This window comes from Antechinus flavipes, chromosome 6, assembly GCF_016432865.1.
Source record: "Antechinus flavipes isolate AdamAnt ecotype Samford, QLD, Australia chromosome 6, AdamAnt_v2, whole genome shotgun sequence".
NCBI lineage: Eukaryota > Metazoa > Chordata > Mammalia > Dasyuromorphia > Dasyuridae > Antechinus > Antechinus flavipes.
Window position 1 is genome coordinate 263,629,396 of NC_067403.1, and position 12,921 is coordinate 263,642,316.

At 63.8% G+C, this 12,921-nt stretch overlaps 2 protein-coding genes across 2 annotated transcripts; one reads left to right on the top strand and one right to left on the bottom strand.

Moving 5' to 3' along the window:
• Positions 1 to 1,001: 1,001 nt before the first annotated feature.
• RPLP2 (ribosomal protein lateral stalk subunit P2) lies at positions 1,002 to 2,951 on the bottom strand. Its single transcript, XM_051963794.1, has 5 exons — positions 2,816 to 2,951; positions 2,323 to 2,446; positions 2,053 to 2,101; positions 1,219 to 1,320; positions 1,002 to 1,124 (listed from the first exon to the last, which is right to left on the bottom strand). Exons 2-5 carry the CDS (start codon positions 2,443 to 2,445, stop codon positions 1,048 to 1,050), a joined length of 351 nt encoding a protein of 116 aa, XP_051819754.1. The 5' UTR covers position 2,446; positions 2,816 to 2,951; the 3' UTR covers positions 1,002 to 1,047.
• Positions 2,952 to 3,868: 917 nt separating this feature from the next.
• On the top strand, positions 3,869 to 12,721 carry PIDD1 (p53-induced death domain protein 1). Its single transcript, XM_051966957.1, has 17 exons — positions 3,869 to 3,875; positions 4,018 to 4,184; positions 4,940 to 5,939; positions 6,079 to 6,492; positions 6,742 to 6,951; positions 7,028 to 7,082; positions 7,165 to 7,366; positions 7,443 to 7,571; positions 7,676 to 7,855; positions 7,941 to 8,079; positions 8,156 to 8,291; positions 8,516 to 8,666; positions 8,742 to 8,865; positions 10,536 to 10,654; positions 10,864 to 10,971; positions 11,202 to 11,401; positions 11,508 to 12,721. The coding sequence occupies exons 1-17, from the start codon at positions 3,869 to 3,871 to the stop codon at positions 11,734 to 11,736; spliced, it is 3,570 nt and encodes a 1,189-aa protein (XP_051822917.1). The 3' UTR covers positions 11,737 to 12,721.
• The last annotated feature ends 200 nt before the right edge of the window (positions 12,722 to 12,921 follow it).

The window sequence follows — 12,921 nt, forward strand, 5'->3', positions numbered from 1 at the left end:
CCTGGCTAGCGGGGGCTTCCCTTCCTCCCTGGCCAGGTGCGAGTGCCCAACCCACTGCTGCCAGGGATGCCCTCCCTTTGGCTGGCCCACCAGAGGTCTTGAACCCGAGGCCATTAAGTGGGAATCTGGCCGGGCCAGGGCCTGGCGCCAGCTCTTTCCCCTACTTTAAGGGGGTCAGAGGGAAGCCAGGCCGCCTGCTCGCCCCGGAGGAGCCCGTAGCACGCAGGGCCTCTGGCCTCCTTTCCAGTGTGGGCGGCCCCGGTGCCCCCAAGTTTCCCCTTGCCCCACTCTCCATATCTAGGAATAAAGGGAACAGCCTGCTCCTTGCTCCACTTCTCAGAATGCCCAGAACTCTTTCCAAGGGCCTCCTGGGAGGGCTGGCGGAGAAGGCAGGAGCCACTTCCCCACATGCTTCATTCTCCCCAGCTCTAACAGGCGCCTAAACCAGCCTTTCCCCCAATGTGGGCACAGAAATGCCCTAGTGTGCATCCTCCCAGGCCCACAAGAGGCCGGTCCAACTACCTGCTCCAGCCTTCAACTGCCACCTAGAACCAGGGAGAGCAGATGCAGGGACAACAAAAGCAACACCAGAAGGGGACCCAGGGCTCAAGCTCAGCCCCGTCCTTAAGGCCTTTGGGGCTGCCACCTTAGCAGGGACCCTTCCCCTTGAAAACAGCCAAGAGACTGCAGGTAAAGCTGGCCCTCCCTCCTGGGCTGCCATGGTCTCTCATTGCCGCCCCTCAGGCCACTGCTACAGGCTGCCCCTCCCACTCCTCCTTGGCAATGGCAGCGCCCCAAGCCCCATTTCTGGCTCCACAATTGCCCAATTCTTTTGTTTTCACATTCCTGGGCCCACATGGGGCTATCCCAGAGCCCCGGGTCAGAAAGGAGGCATTCGAGTGGAGGTGAGGGCTCCAGGGGCCCTCTGGGCAGGGTCTGAATCCTGGCTTGGAGTGGCTTCTGCCCTGCTACCCTTAGCCCACTAGACACCACGAGTCGGCTTTCTTAAATAAAAGGTTTATTTGCTCTGGGATCAGGGGTGGATGCTCAGTCAAAGAGCCCGAAGCCCATGTCATCATCCGACTCGTCTGACTCCTCCTTCTTCTCTTCTTTCTTCTCCTCTGCTGCAGAGATGAGAGAAGGGGCAGCAGTGAGGGGAACCTGACTCCCCCACTCCCCTCCTGTTCCCCCCACCCCCAGGCCTCCACCCACACTCACCAGCAGCAGGAGCAGCACCACCAGCAGCGGGGGCAGCAGAACCTGCACTAGCAGCCACAGGGACAGCACCACCGGCGGGCATGGATGCCAACTTACTGCTCCCTGCAAATGGGAGAAAGGGTATTGGAGGGGCCTTCCCTGGAGGGCAGCAGCTGTGCATGAAAGAGGAGCTCTCTTGCCAGGCTGGGGGACCCCCCACAAGGCCTGGTGCTTAGATCAAGAGCCTAACAGGCTCTACTTCTGAACCCCCAATTCCCTAGTTGGTTTGGATTTGGACCTTCAAGGCCGGCCCCTGGTATGGCTAGCAGCCCCATTTCCTCAGGCCCATCCTTTTGCAAACATGCTACATCCTCTGGTCCAGCTTCCAAAGTTGGGTCAGCCGATGGCCCCTGGGGCTTACGCCAAGGAGCCTGGGATCTAGGCAGAGTGGCGAGGACCAAGGCTGTTCCCTTGGAAGGACTGGGGTGTCTGGAAACAAGTCCTCCCCCAGTCTGCCTCGCTGTCAAAAGTCTGATGGTGTTTCGAGACCCCCGGCTGGCTGCGAGCCCACAGATGCGCCACAGCTACCACAGAGGGTTTCTACTTTGCTTTGGTCCACCAGCGAAACCTGGAAGGTACAGTTGTGACCAGCAGGAATTAGGATGGACTAGAACAAGCCAGGGCCAAACCTGGGAGGACCCCAGCCCGCTGGCCTTGAACTCAGGCCATTAGTCACTTTCTAGACTAAATCTGTATTTTACAGCAGAAAACAAACCTGCCCCTGTATTGTTTACATAAGCACTTCTGGATTCCCAGCAAACAGGTTAAAAATGAATACTGCCCCCCCCTTCTTACCCTGAGCAATCACATCTTCTATGTTCTTGCCGCTCAGCTCACTGATAACCTAGGAAATGGGGGGATGAGGGGGGAGGTTACAAGGCAGGGAAAGGCTGGCCGCTCCGGAGCATCCCCAGGGAAGCCCACCCAAAGGGGATCGTCCTGCCTGACCGCCAGGTAGCAGCGAATCTAGGAGTGGGTTATCCCAGGGAACCAACCAACGAGATTAGCCTGTGCTTTCTGCCCCACGGCGGGCAGGAGCTGGGCCAGCGCAGGGTCCCCACCGACCTTCTTCAGCCGTTCCTCGTCAGTCTCGATGCCCACGCTGTCCAGGATCTTTTTCAGGTCCTTGGAATTGGGTGAATCATTGCCGCCAAGGACGGCCAGAAGGTAGGCAGCCACGTAGCGCATCCTGCGGGGAGGGAACAAAGTGAGCAGGGGAGGGGCGGGAGGGAAGGGGCGCCGGCGCCTCCCTGGCCCCTTTCCCCGCACGCCCCGCCGTGGCCGCCAGTCTCCGAGACGGGATGGCAGCCGATAAACGGCCTCCGCTCTCTCCCGTGGGAGAGGAGCAACGAGCCATGCCTTACGCGGCCCCCAGCCCGGGGGGCTCTTGGCTTCGATGAACACGGTCCGGGTCCGGGCCCGCTAACGCCGCTCCTTACACCGGGCCATTCGCCAGTGCTCCAAGTGCAGCACGAGGCGGGCCACGCCGCGCAGGCTTCCCTCCCCAGGCCTAGAACCAGCCGCCATAGCCCAGCCTCGCCTCGTTCCCCGTACTCACTTGGTCTGAGATCTACTCGGGGCCCGGCCGGTGGTCGCGATATGGCGCTGCAGGAGCGGCGGGAGAGGCGACGAGCGCAGCAAGTCCAACTTCGGCGGCGACAAGGCCGGGAAAGGAAGAGGTGGCCGCAGGGGCGGGGATTAAACATCTACCCGTGAGCCTCCGGGACGAAGTCCGCCGCTCCCGCCTCTTCCGCCCGGGCGTGCTGACGTCACTGGGGAAAATCAGCCAATAAGAAGGGAGGCCGGACCATCGGCCCCGGACGCAGGGTGGCCAGGGTTCGGTGTCTAGAGCGGGAAGTCCCGACCGAGCTGAGTCATAGTCCCTTTGGCCACTGAGGACCTCCGAAAAGTATTGAAGTCTCAGTCTTTATTGGAGACTTCGTAAAGGAGGAAAGGGCGCTACCAAGGGCGAACCTCTCACTGAAACCCCCCCCCGCTTCCACTAACTCCGACGTCTTCCGTTTTGCGCATGCCTGGTGCAGCCGAGAACTCGCCGTCCCAGCATGCCTCGGGCCCGGAAACACAAGGGCCCTTTCGGCCTCCTCCTGGTGCACATGGCCTGCCGGAAAGATTATCTGGCGCAGGCGCACTAATGTCGGCGGGTCTGCGTGGGCAAAAGCGCCCCCTGGGGGGTCCGCGAGGTTCAGCGGAAGCCTATTTCCCCCACCCGACATACGCAGATATACGTGCGCACGCGCACACGGGTCGGAGGGAGTGGAGAATAAAGGGGCGCCTGGTGTCGGGGTCCCGGTGCTCACTGTGGGTTCGTGAGCCCGAGATGCGGGGTCTGAAAACCTGAGAGCCTGAGATGCGGTCCGGGGGGTGGAGCCTCTCCGGGGGCGGGGCCTCGTCAGGGGGCGGGGCCTCGTTGGAGGCGGGAGTTCGGGCAGGAAGCGCGGGAGCGGATCCCGGCCCGACCTTCCTGGCCCATTGGGTCCCCTCCGGGTTCCTGAGCCGCTGACGCACCCCAGGTACCCGCCGCCAGCCCGGAGTTGCCCCCCTGCACCGGACACAGGCCCCCCCCGTCATTTGTCCTGGACACAGCTCCGCCATGGGTGGTCAGCACTGGACACGGGCACTTGCCCTAGACCCAGCCGCCCCACGGTGACCAGCACCCACTCCCTCTTCCCATTCAGGGGCTTCTGCCCCCCACTGTCACACGGAGGTGGGCGACTGATCACCCGCTCCTCTTGCCCGGAGGCCTGACCACCCTGATGGGCTGCGTCCCTGGGCAGGTCGCTGGCGCTCTGGGCGCCGCCCTTGCCCGCGTGAGCGCCGGGCCAGCTTTAGCCCGTTCCCCGCTCTCAGCCCAGTCCCAGCGCCAGCAGCTTCGTCTGCTCTCCTTGGAGACGGAGGGAACTGAGGATGTACGTGAAGCTCACTTTAATTAGTTGATCTGCTTTGACCCTCAACCCGGAGAGCGGCGCCCTGTGATTAGCCCCCCAAAGCCTCTGCCCAAGGACCCCCCTCCCCTCCCCTGGAGCCTCCTGCTGGCAAGAGAAGCCAGACCTGGTTGGAGGCAGGGGGAGAGCCGCGATGCTCCCGCGGGGTGTCCGCCCCTCCCCCAACAACCTTCTAGGGCTAACCTGGTTTGCAGGGAGGCTTTGAGACCCTGTGGCCAGGTTGGAGGCTAGACCTCCGGAGAGCGAACACCCTTCCCTTTGGGGGGCAGGGCAATGAGGAGGCCCTTCTGCTCCTTTTCCTGTGTCTCCTCTCTATCTGTATCCTCCTCCGTGCTGTCTCTGCCAGTCTCTCCCTCTATCTGCCTTTCTCCATCTCCATCTCTCCTCTTTGTTTTTCTCTGGCTCTCTGTCTCCATCTGTCTCTCCATCTCTGTTTCCTCTCTCCTTTTTCTCTTCCTCTTATCTCCTCTCTCCGTTTATCCTTCTCCATTCTGTTTTTCTTCTATCTCTGTCTCGTCTTCTGTCTCTCTATTTCTGTCTCCTCTCTCTTTCTATCTCTCCCTCTCTCTGTGTCTCTCTTTCTCCTCTGTCTCTCCTGTCTGTTTCCTTTTCTGTCTCCCTCCCCTCCTCTGTCTGAATTCTCTCCTCTCTTCATTCTTTTCTTCTCCTCTGTCTCTGTTTCTCTCCTCTTTGTTTCCTCTCTGCTTCTCTAGCTCTCCCTTTCTGTCTGTCTCTTTGTCTCCTCTATCTCCTATCTACATTCTGTTTTCCCTCTGTCTCTGTCTTTATCTCTGTCTCTCCCTCTCCATTCTCTTCTCCTCTGTCTCTCTCTGTTTCTGTTTGTCTCTCTGTCTCTTTCCTCTCTCTCCATCTCTGTCACTTGCCATTCTTTCTTTTCTTCTTTGTGTCTTAATCTCTTTTCTGCATCTGTCTCCTCTCTCCATCTCTCTCTATTACATCTCTCCTCCATCTTTCCCTCTGTCTCTATTTCCTCTCTGTTTCTGTCCCACTACATTCTTTCTCTTTGCTTTCTGTGTCTCTCTTCCCTCTATTTCTCACCTCTCTGTCTCCTCCCTCCCTCTCTGTCTCTGTCCCTCTCCATTCTTTCTCCTTTCCTCCTCTGTGTTTCTATCTTTCTGTCTCTCTCTCCTCTGTCTTTCTCTCTGTCTCTGTCCCCATCCCTCCCTCTCTCTGTCTCTGTCTCTCTCTCCCTCTGTCTCTGTCCCCATCCTTTCTCCCCTCCTCCTCTGTGTCTCAGTCTCTTTTTTTCTCCGTCTCCTCCCTTTGTCCCATCCAGCTCCCTCCGGTCCCCGCCTCTGCCTCCTCCCTCCCTCCGGTTTTCTCACCTCTTCTCTTTCCAAGCAGCCATCCTCCTGGAGACCCCCAGTCCTGCCTCTGCCCGCCTGCCTGGCACGCTGCGACATGCCCGGGCCACCAGGCACCAGGTGGGGGCCCAGGGGGAGGAGGAGCAGAAAGGAGATGCGGAGGAGGATGCTGAGGACGCGGCCGCCCCGGACCTGGGCTCCCTCCTGGCCAGCGACAGGCTGAACCTTGACGTCTACCCCGGGGGCTGCGGGCTTCTGCTGCGTCTGCTGCGGGAGGGCAGCCCGCGCCTGCAGCAGGTCCGGTTCCTGCGACTGAACTGCAACGAGGAGCAGATCGGGGCCGCCCTGGCCACCCTCCCCAGCCTCCAGCGCCTCCGTTCTCTGGTCCTCAAAGGTGAGCCAGGAGCCGGAGGGGCCGGGTAGGGAGACCAGGGCTCTCTGTTCCTAGGGCCCTTCGGCCCCCGCCTCCTCCCTCAGCGCCTTTGTCTGTCCCTCTCCCCCCCTTGGTCTGACCCACCTCCCCCTGCCCTCAGGGGGGTACCTTCGTGATGACTGGGGCTCTTGCCTGCGGGGCTCCCTGACCACGCTGCCCTCCTGCCTGAGCGACCTGGCGCACCTCGCCCACCTGGATCTCAGCTTCAACAGCCTGCAGGCGCTGCCAGCCTGCGTCCCCCAGATGAGCGGCCTGGATGCCCTGCTGCTCAGCCACAACCTGCTGGAGAGCCTGCCCGAGGCCCTGGGTGCCCTGCGTGCCCTCACCTTCCTCTCCGTGTCCAGCAACTGTCTGCGGGCGCTGCCGGCGGGCATGGCCGGGCTGACTGCCCTGCAGCAGCTGGACCTCTCTGAGAACCAGCTGGATGCGGTGCCCGAAGAGATCGGAGCCCTGAGCAGCCTCACTCAGCTCAACCTGGCCTCCAACCGCCTCCGGAGCCTCCCCGACTCCATGGGTGAGAGTGTGGGAGCCCCCCGGCCCCTCCACCCACCCCTCCCACTCACTCAGCTCCCAGGAAGAGGAGAAAAACCAATGGGTCGGTCCTTCCCACAGCTTCCCCCTCCTCCCCGTCCTTTGGGGTGCAGCTCCAAGCCTTCTTCCTCCTGGATCACCATTTCTTGTCTCCCTGGTTCCCCCGGGCAGTGAGGGAGAAGGGGGCTGGGGCTCAGAGGGGCTCCCTCTCACCCCTCCCCTCTTCCCTCAGCCAGCCTCCAGTCTCTGCAGCAGCTGCTCCTGCACAGCAACTTCCTAGTCTCTGTCCCCCCGAGCCTCGCCCGCCTCCCGCTCCTCGCCCGGCTCGACCTGAGGGACAACAGGCTTCGGGCCGTGCCCCGCGAGATCCAGGAAGCCCCCTTCGTGCGACTGCAGGGGAACCCCCTCGGGATGCCTGAGCCGGTCCCGGCAGCGCCTCCAGGTGGCAGCAGATCTGGGGAGAGGAAAGGGGGGACCCCCAGGGCTGCCCCACTGACCGTCCCCATTGTTTGGTGCAGGGGAAGACCCGGCCCTGGAAGTTCCCAGAGTCCTGCTGGCCTCGGATGTAGACAGGTGGGAAGGGGGGCCCGGGAGTGGGAGGGATGGAGGGCCACCGTCCCCTGCAGTCTGGCATCTCTGGGTTCTGGCCCCACAGTTTCAGCGTGACCTCCCGTGGATGCTCCGTGGCCCTGGCCTGTGGGGTCCGCCTGCTCTTTCCCCCGGGCGCCACCGCTGCTCCGACCACCGTCTCCTACCGCCAGCTGCCCCCGGAGCCTCGCCTCGTGCGGCTGGGCCCCCACGACGCCCTGCTCAGCGCCGTCCTGGAGCTGCGGCCCCACGGGACCCCCTTCCGACAGGTCGGTGCCAGGGCTCGGGGTCAGGGAGGGCTCAGAGAAGGGCGGGGCACCGACAAGGCGCTCTGTGCCGTGGCAGGAAGTCCACCTGTGGCTGCCCTTCGTGTCTCCCCGTGCTCGGCGTGGCCGTCAAGTGGTGGTCAGGACCTTGAGCGGCCACACCTGGAAGGATCTGGACACGCGCTTGGAGCGGGAAGAAAAGCCCAAGGTTGGGGGACGCAGAAGGGCCCAGGGTCGGGGGCTCGGGGTCAGGGCCCGAGGTCAGGGCCCAAGGTGGGGTCGGCCGAGCCCTGAGCCTGCCCTCCCCCGCAGCGGCTCTGGGCCAGCTGCCAAGTACCTCACTTCTCCTGGTTCCTGGTGGTCTCTCGTCCCACGGAAGACAGCTGCTTAGTGCCCCAACAGGGGGCCCTTCTCTGCTCCTCGGCCAACCCCGAGGTCAAGGTCATCTTCCCAGCTGGGGTCACCGCCGAGCCCCGACACGTGCGCATGCAGGTATCCCGGAAGCAGGGGCCGAGGGAGGGGGCGGGGGGTGGGGAGGCCACACTCCACTCCCCAGCTCCACTGCTCTCCTCTGCAGGTGGTGAGAGTGCCAGGCTGGGCTCTGGGCGCAGACGGCCACACTGCCACCAGCCCCCTGCTCTGCCTGTCCCAGGACGGCCCCCAGTGCTTTCTCCGCCCGGTCACCGTCCAGCTGCCCCTGCCCCCCGGCATCACAGGTGAGACCCTGCCCCCGGCCAGCCGCAGGTGCCTGAGTGTGGCCCCGCGCTGCCCACCTTGCTCTCTCCCCTCCAGGCCTGAGCCTGGACCGGAGCCATCTGCATCTGCTGCACGGGGATCCTCAGGTCCCGGCGTGGGACGACATCACAGCCCAGGTGGCTCTGGAGCTCACCCACCTGTACGCCCGCTTTCAGGTCACACACTTCTCCTGGTTAGTGCCCGGGACGGGCGGGGGGCCCAGCCTTGCACCCTGCTGGGGAGCCTTCCATCCGCCACCCGCCTCCCTGAGCCTCCCCCCCCAGCAGGGCCCCCTACGCCACCCTACCCCCCCAGCCTCCCAGCTCCCGCCCCGGCAGGGCCCCTGTGACCCCGAGCCCCCAGCCTCCCAGCTCCCGCCCCGGCAGGGCCCCTGTGACCCCGAGCCCTCGGCCTCAGGTACTGGCTCTGGTACACCACCAAGAGCTGCGTGGAGGGCCTGGCCCGCAAGGTCTACGAGCGGCTGCGGCTCTACCGGGTGAACTTCATCGCGCTGCAGAGGCGGCGGGACCCGGAGCAGGTGCTGCTGCAGTGCCTGCCGGGAAAGAAGGTGAGGGGGGGGCGGGGCGGGAGCGGAGCCTGGCTGTGGGCAGGGCGCCCTGACCCGTGCCGGCCCCTCTCCCAGGTGGAACCCACCCTGAGGAGGCTGCACCCCAGGTACCGCGGCCCCGAGCCCTCCGACACCGTGGAGCTCTTCGAAGGCGAGCAGTTCTTTGCTGCATTTGAACGCGGAATCGATGTTGATGCTGGTACGGACCCTGAGGTGGGGGGCCTGTGGTTGGGGGATATGAGATGGGGGGGCCTGAGGTGGGGGACATGAGGCGGGGGCCCCGAGGCAGGTACTGGTCGACCCCCGGCCTCTGTGCCCTGGTCTGAGGAATCCCAGAAGCCGAGAGCCGAAGGCAGGGCGGGTGGGGCTGGGCGTCCCCCAGGCCCCTAGGACTCTCTGGCCCCCCTGCGCTCCGCGTCCCTGCTGAGCGCCGACCCTGGGGGAATTTTGGCTGAAGTGGGGCTTGCACTCGGGCGGGCTGGTCACGTGTTCGACCCCACGCCACACATACTTACACACTCACACTACTCCTCCCCCCCAGGTCCTGCCCCCCCACCCCCCGCCAGTCCCCAGCTCCAGGGGTCTCTGACTCAGAAGCCCGCCCTCGGCATCGTCCCCGTTTCCCCGCACTTTTCTTTCATCTCCCCCAGCGCTCCCCAGTGACATTTCCAGGCTGATTGCGTTGACTCTGGGGCACTTTTGGGGAGCTTGGCTTTGTCCCTCAGGCAGACCCCGCACCTTTCCATCTTTTCCAAAAGAGCATTGGGAGTTAACTTAGAAAGCGGGACACGAGCAAACTCCCGTCTCTGCCGCCGCTCCCACTTCCCGGTCTCGGCCCCGGCCCCGTTCAGACGCTCTGGCCACTTTACGGCGACACTGGCGGGGGGGCACTGGGGGGGGGGGCGCTCGGCGGTCGCCGCTTCCTTTTCCGGAAGCTCCCTCGGCTCCCTGCCAGCCCCACGTCCAGATCCGCGTCAGAGCCCACACAGGCCCCCCAGGTGTGTGGCGGCCACGTCCTCCTTCCCTCTGGGCTTGAAGCCTTCTTGCTCAGACAGGGAGGACGTGGAGGACGTGGAGCACTGGAGGCCTCGCTCCTGCCAGAGGCCCGCCCGCCTCGGACTTCCTGCTCATGGCCCCGGAAGCCGGCTCTGCTCTCAGACGTCGCCCGTTGCCGGGGCGTCCGCCCTCCAAAGCGTGTTTCCCTTCTTCTGCCCAGGATGTTCTCAGTCACAGCCATTTTTTCTGGCCAATGTCCAGGAGCAGCGAGGGTTCTGGGCAATCCGCTACCTCAGACAGTCGTTCCGGGGGGCCCTCTCCTCTCCAGATGCCCCCAAATTCCCTGCTTTTCCATTATTCCCTCCCGGGAGCGTTCGGTGCTGGTGCAGCAGCCACGTTCTTCCTCCCCGCGCATGGGGATCTTCCCTGCCCTGCAGCTCCCACACAGCCCTGGCTCCCGACTTGCAGCGGACTCCCTTCTGCTTGCCGGCCCCTCGAGGGGGAGGGGGTCAGGCAGAGCCCGCTGTGGATCCCCGCTCCCTTCCACTCTGCCGGGCTCAGGCACCGTGTACGGGACCGCGTGGCCACGAGCTCCCAGGCCCGGGAACTCCTTCACTGACACACAGCGGCTCCTCCTGGGAGCCGAGGGCCGCAGGCTTATCCGGCCCCTGGGGGAGCTCTCTCCCCTGCTGTTGGGCCTAGTTCGGGCCTGGTGAGCGGAGGAAAGCGGGCTCCCCGGGGCCCCAGCCTCGCCAAAGCTCCAAGGGCAGACTTGACCGGAGGCTTCCTGCCCCGTCCCGTCCCACCTGATCCTTTCATCACTGTCGTGAAGTTGGGAGCTCAGTCGTTATTCTGCTCTGCCCCCACCCCCAGATCGCCCCGACTGCGTGGCTGGAAGGATCGCCTTTGTCTTCTACTCTCACCTAAAGAACATGAAGGAGATTTATGTGACGTCCACTGTGGACAGGAAGGCGCGGGCGGTGAAGGGGCAGGTGGGTGCGAGCCTTTGCCTCCCCCCCCCCCCCCCAATGACAGACCAGACGGGTCCTGGGTGTCCCATGTGGCCTCCAGCGGGGGAAGGGGGGTTGCTGGAGGGAGAAGGGGGGGTTGCCATCACACCCCCACTGGACCGTTTTTCCCGGGCAGCTGGGCAGAGGCCGGGCTCATCGCCGAGTTGCTCACGTGGGGCTGGTGCCCCCAGGTATCCTTTTACCGAGGGGCGGTGCCCCAGGCTGTTCCGGAGGAAGCTGTGCGGAGGCGCAAAGGTCCGGATGCCCTGTGGCTTGCCACGCTGCCCATCAAGCTGCCCGTGAGCATGGGGCGGGAGGGGGGTGGGAGGTGCAGGCAGGGGTCAAGGAGGCAAGGCAGGGCAGCGTGTGCCAGGCTCTGTGCCAAGCACTGTCCAGTTAAGCACACAGCCCAGGCCACCTGAGGCTGGATTTGAATCTGGGTCATCCCGGCCTGATGGTGGGGGGAGGCGGTTATTGGCCGGGGATGCCCGGGGGGCCAAGAGAGTCTCATGTACCCTTGGTTGGACAGAGGTTGCCCCCTGGAGAAGGGCAGGCTCCCCTGGAGGGGCTGACCTTAGCCTCCCTGAACCTGGGCGATGCCGAGAGTGGCTTCCTGACGCAGAGCAACCTTGTGACAGTGGCCAGCCGGCTGGGGCCAGACTGGCAAAGTGTGGCTCTCCACCTGGGCCTCTCCTACCCGGAGGTGCAGCGGATCCAGTACGCGTACAGGTGAGGGGAACAGAGCGGGTGGCGGGGGGACGGGGCGGGCAGCGGGACCCAGCCCTCCGGGGAGGGGAAAGGGGGGCCGCTGTCTAAGCACAGCCCCTCCCTGCAGAGACGACCTGGATGGACAGGTCCGCCACATGCTGTTCTCCTGGGCCGAGCGCCAGGTCGGGCGTCCGGGCAGCGTCCGGCAGCTGCTGGAGGCCCTGGAGCAGAGCGAGCGCCATGACGTGGTGGAGGAGGTGCGGGCCATCCTGGAGCTGGGCCGCACCAAGTACCGGGAGTCCATCCACAGAGTGGGCCTGGCCTCCGAGGAGGACCCCCTCAGTGCCATGGCCTAGGGCTGCCCCAAGGTGGGCAGGCCCCACCCAGCCGAGACGCAAGGGGGGCACGGGGACGAGCCTCGCTTCTCCTTGGACCCTCAGCTGTCCTTGATCCGAGCGAAGGAGCGGCCCGATCTGCATTTGTCGCGGGGTGGCGCGCTGCAGCAAGACAACTCCCTGATTTCACCCCCCAGCCTTCTGCCTCTGTAAACTCGCCATCTCAGCGGGCCCCTTGTCCGGCTCCACCAATTCGCTCCCCAAAGAATGGCGGCGAGGGCCGTCTCTCCTCCCCCTCACCTGGATACGCCTTCTGCCACCATCCTGTCCTGTGCCTGCCGAGAGGAGACTCCTTTCCCCTCCATGGATAATCCCTCCCAGCCGGCTTCCTCCACGGCCCCTTTTTTGTCATCCCCCTGTCTCCACTCTCCCATTTGACACATGCTCACTTGGGACAGCTGCTGCTTCCCAGAAGATGGTGGGGCTGCTTGATTTTGCCTCCTCCCGCCCCGGTGTAGACCCTGCCTCCTCACACTGGGCTCCCGCAGTAGCTGCCCGTGGGCCTGCCCCCCTCGGGCCTTCTGCTCTAGTCTATCCAGCCTTTATCGGTTATCACAAAGGGCAGCTCGGACCACGGTCACCACCCTAGCCCTACTCCACTGGCTCCAGGGCTCCCTGTCAAAGGCCCTGGTGTCAAAAGCCCTTCATAAAAATCTGGGTCCCACTTTCCAGACCTTTCATGCTGTGCCTGCCCCCCCATGGGCTCTCCCCCAGGCCTAACATGCTCTCCCTTTTCCTCTCTGGGGTCCCCTGGCTAAGATCCGGCCTCCTTCCACGGAGCCTTCCCCTCCCAAAGCCCATTGTCGAACTCCTGCCTGGGTCTTGTTGCCTCCCTCTTTAGACTGGAAGCTCCTTGAGAGCAGGGGCTGCCTTCCCCTTTGTATTTTCAGCGCTTAGCCCAGTGTCTGGCACATAGTAGGTGCTTAATAAATGTTTATTGACCTCTTGCAAGTCCCTTCTTCCGGCTGGCCTAAGGCCCCATAGCTTCCTTCAGACACCAGGAAAAGGGCCCGGGCTGCTCCTAGAGCAGGATGGGCTTGGCCCTTTCCTCCTGGAAACATTAGTACCGGAAGGACACAAAGTAGCGCTCTGGAGGCAACATTGTAACCAGTGGGATGACAGGCGGGGGGACTCCCAGCGGGAGAG

What these genes read in the sequence shown, in the direction of transcription:
- PIDD1 (XM_051966957.1), top strand. An exon ending in GGTCCCGGCAGCGCCTCCAG is followed by an intron (nt 6,952 to 7,027) that starts GTGGCAGCAGAT and finishes TGTTTGGTGCAG; the next exon opens with GGGAAGACCCGGCCCTGGAA. An exon ending in CCTGCCCCCCGGCATCACAG is followed by an intron (nt 8,080 to 8,155) that starts GTGAGACCCTGC and finishes TCTCCCCTCCAG; the next exon opens with GCCTGAGCCTGGACCGGAGC.
- RPLP2 (XM_051963794.1), bottom strand. Translation starts at nt 2,445, where the DNA reads ATGCGCTACGTGGCTGCCTACCTTCTGGCCGTCCTTGGCGGCAATGAT. An exon ending in AGAAGATGTGATTGCTCAGG is followed by an intron (nt 1,321 to 2,052) that starts GTAAGAAGGGGG and finishes TCCCATTTGCAG; the next exon opens with GGAGCAGTAAGTTGGCATCC. An exon ending in TGGTGCTGCTCCTGCTGCTG is followed by an intron (nt 1,125 to 1,218) that starts GTGAGTGTGGGT and finishes TCATCTCTGCAG; the next exon opens with CAGAGGAGAAGAAAGAAGAG.